The sequence below is a fragment of the Leptonotus elevatus genome, chromosome 16 (genome assembly GCF_054856555.1).
Source record: "Leptonotus elevatus isolate MCC_2025b chromosome 16, RoL_Lele_1.0, whole genome shotgun sequence".
Lineage (NCBI taxonomy): Eukaryota > Metazoa > Chordata > Actinopteri > Syngnathiformes > Syngnathidae > Leptonotus > Leptonotus elevatus.
In genome coordinates this window covers 13,846,426-13,854,543 of record NC_141254.1, presented here as the reverse complement: position 1 = coordinate 13,854,543, position 8,118 = coordinate 13,846,426, and the positions used below count along the sequence as shown (strand labels likewise).

The 8,118-nt window shown below is 37.6% G+C and overlaps 1 protein-coding gene across 1 annotated transcript; it reads left to right on the top strand.

Moving 5' to 3' along the window:
• Positions 1 to 3,850: 3,850 nt before the first annotated feature.
• tmem88a (transmembrane protein 88 a) lies at positions 3,851 to 8,053 on the top strand. The gene is made up of 3 exons (XM_086099091.1): positions 3,851 to 4,263; positions 5,211 to 5,528; positions 7,534 to 8,053. Exons 2-3 carry the CDS (start codon positions 5,226 to 5,228, stop codon positions 7,819 to 7,821), a joined length of 591 nt encoding a protein of 196 aa, XP_085955217.1. The 5' UTR covers positions 3,851 to 4,263; positions 5,211 to 5,225; the 3' UTR covers positions 7,822 to 8,053.
• The last annotated feature ends 65 nt before the right edge of the window (positions 8,054 to 8,118 follow it).

Below are 8,118 nucleotides of genomic sequence, written 5' to 3'. Positions count from 1 at the left end.
AATAACTGTACATTGTGAATGACTTTATGGGATAAAAAAAAAAGAAAGGTGCTGTGCATAGACGAAGTAAAACGGGAATGGCCAATTTTTGCTGCCTCGAGACAAGAAGCTACGAATCCGCGCGAGTACAGAACTTCACTTTTGCTCCTCTTGCGTACATGTTATACCAGCAGATATCACTGGATATGTAACAAGGAGTAAATTGATGTCTCACTATAAGTTCTCAAATTTTATACTCTTTTTTTTTTTTTTTCTTTTTTTTTTTTTTTTTTTTTAATCTCATTTTTTGTGTATAATAGACCACTTAACTTGGTCCAATGTTTAAAAGGACCCAACTCAACATTTAATTTGCTGGTAAAGCTGATGAAACCCCTTAAGTACACACAGTGTACTACGTAATAAAATATAACGAGATTTGAAGTAACGTATGCAATTTTGAAAGGTTTTATTCCTTTTATGAGGAGAATTTGGGAAAGGTCTGTTATGTAAACATAAAAAGTCAAATCGGATTTACCCCCTGCTATTATTTCTCTATGCACACCATATCATGTATATAATATATCTGTTTTCTAGTTCTCTTTTGAATCTTAATTTGTAATTGTTCAAATTTGTCATCCTCGGTCTCTTGTTTTGTTGTTTGAAAAAAAAAAGAAGAAGAAACAATCCTGAAGTATCCTAAATCACTCATTTTAATTACTGCACTGGGAATTTCTTCCTACTTTTATACCTCTTTTTTTGTTCTGGTTTGTTTTGTGGGGGATTGCAGAGAAAAATTGTAAATTGTGACATTATTTATACTGTACATGCAACATGATTTTCTGAAATATTTATTGCATATGAAATGGTACTCGCTGATGGGGCTACAAGGTATTTTCAAGATGTAGTATGGGGCGACGACGTTGGGGGGTTGGGGGGGACGTGCATCGAGGGTCCAGTGTAATCCCCTTGGTGCTTCGAGCCCTCTTTGTCTCCGTGCCCTCTTCCCTTTCCCGTCCCGTCACGACACGATGATGAATACGCAGCGATACAACTCGAGCCAACCTGCTGGTGCTTACAAACATTACAACACACTTTACTGTAACTAAAATCAAATCTTTGTACTGTATTTAACTCATTAATACTCTTTGTTTTTTACTTTTTCAATTGTGTGAACTTCATAATCTCGTGTGGATATTGGTGACTTTTTGAGCATTGGTAGCTGTAGTTGTAACTTTTGACACATTTTGCAGAGACTTAAAAAGATGTGACTTTTAATGGCCAAGGTTTTGTTTTCTGTGTGTGCGTCTTGTCCTCATTCTGGGTTTTTTTTATTTGACAGATGTCATGTTTTGTTTTTTCTCTCATTTTGATGTTCATTTTTGCTGCACTTATAGTTTCAAATAGGATATGTAGACGAAAACCTGAGCCAGACCTGTCTTAAATCCCTCTGTGATATTTCTGTGACATATTGTATTGTATTGTTCAAGACAATAAAATGTTTTGATAAATTATTCAAAAAATTTATTCTGGATGAGTTGTATTTCTGGATAAATCTGTGTGGGTGAGCACTTCTACTTTGCCGCGATAATCCATCCATGCACATATACACTTACTAGCTGTAGCCTACTAATGACTTATTTTCTTGTATAGATAATGTGCATAAAATATGTTTTCCCAGCTTGATCCCACATTTCCTAAACAATAATGAAGACAATTTTCCACAGGTGTGAATGTGGGGGGCCACAGCACCCTGCTACCCTTAATAAAGAGAATACAGAAAATGGATGTCTGGAAAATAATATTAAAACCCCTGGGTGGTATTTGTCCGATTTTGTGCTTTAAAAAAAAAAAATTTTAATGTGTAATTTCAAAGAACAATATGAAAAACTGATAATTTCGTTAACGAAAAAAAAAAATCTGACGAAAATGAACTAAAATAGAAGCCATTCATTGAGAGGATAACGATAAAATTGACTGACAATTTCGTCAATGGCTGAAACGAAAATGAAAACACAGTGATGAAAATTCACACAATCCAATCAGAAGGAATGAAACGAGAGTGGGAGAAAATAACCTCTCAGAGACTGTTCAGTGTTCACTGCACTTTATTTAATGTTCAAACATTAAGATTAATCTCAAGCAATTATGCACTTTTTTTTTTTTTTTTAGGTGAAAACTAAGTTACAAAATAGGCTATTATTGTCAGTTCAACATGTTTCATTAAAACAATTATTAAAATGTATTGAATTTGTCTTGCGTCTTAACTACAGTTACAAATAGGTGTGTTATGATTTTCTGTATAAAAGTTCAAATAAATGCTGAAGGAAAATATCGACTAAACTGTCAATTTAGTCGACTAAAATTGCTCTTTTTTTTGTCCGACTAAAATGGATTCATACTAAAATACAATCAATTGACTAAATTGGGACTAAAACTTTAATTGATTTTAGTCAAAAGACTAGAACTAAAACTAAATTAAAATGTCTTGTCAAAATTAACACATTAAAACACTAGGAAGTAAAACATTTCAGCGGATTGTTATGACATGCAGAGGTTCAAAATAGTTTTTTTTATTAATACAAATGGGGGGGAGACAGATTTGTACCATGTTTCTTTATAAAATGCCTGTTTTTGGTGACATCGACTCCCAGTATAAATCATAATTTTTTACTTACTGCAAAACCATTGTCAAAATGGCATGCTGTTATGATGTATTGGCGTTTTCAAGGTTCTAATTATGCGATATGAAATATTCAAATTTGAAAGAAAAAAAAAATTATATATGCTTTTATTGTCCATCGAAGGCATTACACAGTATATATATAATATATATGTATGGATACACCTGATGCCATTGAACATTTTGAGTAGTTCAAGTGTGACTTATCACAATTTAAGAGCAAAGCCCATTTTGGGCTCAAATGCCTCAAGACAAAAAAAAATAAAAAAATACAACCCACGGCTTAATCTATGTATGAGGTCATCGACTGTCACCGCACACGCACACTCAGTACCCTGTCATCTATTGTTAACTTAATTTTGTTCTATTTTTAACGTTTACGTCCATCCTGGGGCTTGAAGCAAACAAAACGGCAGGAGCTGCACATCTGGACTGGCTGCGGATGCAGCAAGGGATATCCTGGTTCCAAGGACAGGAAAACTGGTTTTCCTCTAACAAGCGCAGCCCTTGACAGGGGCACTAAAACATCACATACACAACAAACAACTCACTCGTTGTTAATTGCAAAACCATCCATAGCGGCCAACATTGCCTCAGGGTGTCTACACTTTTTCAAACTGTTAAAAGTCCCATCTTCTCTTCAAAGTAAACACTGTACAGTACGTACAGCGCATCGGGCCCTGTGAACATGTAAACAAATAAGCGATAACGGTCGAAAATGAGGCTCGATATCATAAAAGTAATTCCCGCCTTTGAACTGAGCCCCCGACGGCTTCTTATCGGGCCTTTTTTCTCCAGCAAATTAGTCGAGCTCTACCCCCAACCTCATTTCCTCACCCACAGATCTGTTTTTCATCAAAGGGGTCAAAGGTCACCGCTTTGCCATTCCTGCTGCCCGGAAACAAACCCAGCTCTTGGTGCCACTTTTGTTTTACACCTCAGGCTTCTGTGGGAATTAAAAAAAAAAGAAAAAAAACTTTTTATAAGTTGCTTTCATCTTCAACGACAAATATTGTCAAACAAGTTCAGCTGCTATTCATCATGAAAATGAAGGTGAAAGAAGTGTCAAATGATGTGCGTGGGGGCAACATACCGGGACTCCTCTCGTCTAATCTATCCAAATAAACACTCCCCCCCCCCCCCCCTCCTGGAATCGCATCTGGGTTATCACACAAAAAAGCCTCCGCTGCCCAGTCAGTCGGCTTCTCTGCTGCTCAGGATACGTGCACGCGCGCACGCGCACGCGCACACGCACTCAAATCCTATCTCAAGCTGGAGTCAGACTGAGGAAACAGAATGCCAGGGAAGGAAACGTTGAAGTCAGCGGGAAAGCATATTTCTCCTCAAGTCGACACGGTTCCTTTTTCTCTGAGCGGAAAAGACGTCTTCAGAGTTGCGACACCGACAAGATAGAAAAAAAAAGAAGAAGAAGAATATTTTCGTTTTAATTAAGCAAACGCGCCAACCACTGGAGGTGGAATTCCACACAAGACGTTCATCAGAAGGCAATTCTTGACATTCTCCTCATCTTTTGACTTAGCACCTCGACAACGGCCGTTTTTGTGGCATCAAAGTGCAGCGGGACCAGCGGGTTCAAACCCACGGTGAGTACAATTAAACACTTTTAAACTCAACTTTAAAAACACAACTAAATGATTTTTGGAACACTACTACGCACGTTTTTGAAAATTTGTTTCTAAAAAGTGGGTTTTAAAATCAAGTACACTGCGCATTGATAATTTGGAACATTTTCATATGTAGTCACTAATGTATTTCCCAGTGCTTGTTAAATGAGGGATATGGCAATACAAAGGTGTGTTAAAAAACAAAACAAAACAAAAAGCAGTCACCAACGCAATAACATTGTTCTGACTGATTAGTGATTAGAGGAATTTTTCGGCTCCTGCTTGGACTCATTGTTCTCGGTTATCCTGCAGTGTGGAGGCGGGGTCGGCGGGAGCCCATTTCCTTTCCCAGTTGGTGTAGTTTACTACTATTTTCACTGACTGCACAGAAAAACACCCCTATGTGTGTATATATATATATATATACACATTAACTTAAAATGAGTGTGTTCAACTTGAGTTAAACACGTCCACTGTCATTTAGCAGTAATAAATGTAATAATAATAATGCATATATTGGTGTAAACTGGGGTCAAGTTGTATTTTGCAATTTTATAAAAGTGCAGAATTTCACAAGTGACTTCATATTAAAGATTCGATGGCTCCGAATAGGAAAAGAAAAATGCGCTGAGCTGTCACCAACAGCTTACAAACGCAATTATGCCATCTAGTGGCAGAAAAATGACCTCAAAACAAATCGATGTCACACTCGTTTTTACAGTAGAGTACACATTTTTAATTTTAACTAAATTTTATGAATTCTTATAAAATAACTGTATCAATGACTAAAATATGCAGCCATATTACTATTAGTTTAAAAAATGTTCCACTTTTATTTTAACAAGATTATGAAAACTTACTATATATATATATATATATATATATATATATATATATATATATTCAACATCTTTTCTTTCTTTCAGTTCTCCACCAGCAAAATGAGTCTGTCACGGAACGGCACATTAGAGAAGACCTCGGAGCTGCCCCACTCCGAACCCGGCTCCCCCTCGAGAGGGGCCAGTGTGGTGGTGCCTCCACCGTACTCCACGGGTGGGAGCGACGCCCCCGACCCCCCGCTGGAGTTGAGGGGGTCTCTGGACTGCTGGGCCTGCTCCGTCCTGGTCACAGCTCAGAATCTGGTGATCGCCACGATAAACGGCTTGTTGGCTGGCATCGTGTTTGGCACCATCCTCACCCCGGCGCTCGTTATGATCATATTCGGCTTCCTCTGCCATTCCACGGTCAGTCTTGAAAACAAAAATCTTACAACAAACAAACAAAAATGTCACACACAGCAAGTTCTGATGTTGTTCTGCCTGTCACTGGTATAGATAGACGAAGAAGGATACATTTATTCGTAGTAAATATTCTACAGTTTATGTCTCATGGCACTCGGGTTAGGAATCGCTATTAAACACCACACCTCCACGTTGAACGGTTGGTGACGTCCAGTATATTTCCCTCATTGACTTGATACTGTTTTTCTAAGTTTTCCCGAGACTTCCTGGAGATTAAGTTTTAATCTTTTGCAGCTGTGACTCATAGCTTTGATTACTTTGTGCAGTGGATAGCAGACCAAATTTTAGAAGAGATTGAATACTCTCAACACCAGATAGTTTATTAGGTACTATACACGTGCAAAATATGATTTATAAAGAGACAATACAAGAATTGTATACAGAAGTAAACATTTGCCAATAACGTATAGTGATCAAATTCATCATATAACACTCGAAAACAGTTAGAATGAACCCAAATTGGGTCAAAAAGGGGCCGACCAGTTATTCAAGACAACCCTGAAAATGGGGTCGCTTTGTGAGTTATTATTTAATTTTACCCAACTTTTTGGTTTAAATACCTCAAAAAGTTGGGTCGGTTTGTGGAGTATTAATTTAATTTGACCTAACTTTTTTTTATATATGCGGTAAATTGGAATATTAGCAGATTAAATGTCTCAAAAAGTTGGGTCGGTTAATGTTTTACCCAATTCAGTTGGGCTCTTCAAAAACTTGGATCTAGTGAATAATTCAAAACATCCCGAGGAATTGGGCAGCTTTGTGGGTTGTTATTTAGTTCAACCCAACGTTTTGGGTTAATTAACTAAAAAGTTAGGTCCGTTTGTTTTCCACCAAATTAATTTTGGTTATTCTGTTAACCCAAACATTTGGATCAAATGTACAACCCACAAAAATTGGGTTGCATTGTGGGTTATTTATTTAATTGACCCAATGTTTTGGGTTAAATAACTCAAGAAGTTGGGTCTTCATTTTCCACCTAATTCAATCGGGTAATTTCATTCACCCAAAAAGTTGCATCCAATGAATAACCCACAAAACAGCCCCAAAATGTGGTTGTTTTGTGGGTTATTGATTTAATTTGACCCAACTTTTTGGGGTTAAATAACTCAAAAACTTGGGTCGGTCCATTTTCGACCCAGTTTTTTTTTTTTTTTTTTTTGAGTGAATGCACGCCAATACTTAATTGAAAATGCATTTAAGTATGATATTAAGTATTGAAAAACAAAATCCATAAATAAGTGAATTTGCGAATATGCAGACGTTCATTTTGTATGTGTGCCTAATGAGTAAGAATATTGATTAGGTGCAACCCTTTCTTGGCCCTGAAAGTTTAACTGATGCTTCAATACAAGGCATCAATATAGTCACATGATTTCTCCCAGCCAATGAGCAAGAAATGTTTGCTGAAATACAAAAAAAAACATATCACAATTACAGTAATCCCCCGCTATATCACGGTTCACCTGTTGCTCTCCTACGAGTTCATGAATTTCTGTAAAACTTGTTTTATTTGGTTGAAATATGCTCAGCACGTGGAAAGAGTAACTTGTGGTGGTGGTAGGGGATTATTATTACATACTTTTTATCACATACTTTATGCTTGTGAGTTTTTATGTATTCAAATATATTTGCGTACAATGTTTGTATGTACTACGGTCATGTAAATTTCAACTTTTCAACATTTTCCACATACAAACGTGATCAATCAAACGTATTTAAACTTTCGAATGTACTTGCAAATACATTTAAAGTTCAACCTATTTGAAAATACGTTCAAATGTACTTTTTGCGCTAAATGCTACAAACGTAGCATTTTTTTCCCATAATGCCATGCTCCATGGGTTATTGACCTGTACGTCAAGTCCATACTGTACTTAAAAACAGTTGTTAACGTTACTTATGGTACGACCTGACCTGTGACCTGTGCTCACGCATTTGACCGTTTCAGGTGCAGCCCCACGGTACCTCCGTGTACTGTTCAGACCTGCTGGATGACGCCGGCTGCATCGCGCTGCTGGTGGTCGGCTTTCTGCTGCTCACGCCCCTGCTGGTCCTGGCGCTGGCTGCCTTCTGCCGCCTGGCTCGCCACCTGCAACTGGGCCTGTGCTTCATCCCTTACAGCAGGGCCGTGTACAAGAACCTGCCCGCCGCTCGCAGCAGGGAGGCCGGGGTGGCCGGCTGCTGTGGCATGCCGGAAGTTTCTGAGAGGGAGGGCAAGGGCAGTGTTTGGGTGTGAGGAGAGGTTGATTCTAACATTAGAAGGCAGAGTGGTTTTTTTTGTTTTGTTTAATTATTATTTTTGTTTTAATGTATCCCTGCTTGGTGAAGTGGGTGGTCATTTTTAATCCGTTGTAAAAAATCAATCCACCAGTCCATCATTGCAAATGGATGTTTAGCTAATAGTTTTGTATACTATTCCTGTATTTTATAAGATATTTTTTTCCAATAAAACCTTACTCCAAAATTGACTTTTTCTTAATACATATTGAGTAGGCAGTGTATATATTATTAGTTAAAAATCTCACATTGTCAT

Excerpts from the sequence above, each read along its gene's own strand:
- tmem88a (XM_086099091.1), top strand. The coding sequence starts at position 5,226 with ATGAGTCTGTCACGGAACGGCACATTAGAGAAGACCTCGGAGCTGCCC. Across the intron at positions 5,529-7,533 it reads GCTTCCTCTGCCATTCCACG|GTGCAGCCCCACGGTACCTC; the intron begins GTCAGTCTTGAA and ends TGACCGTTTCAG.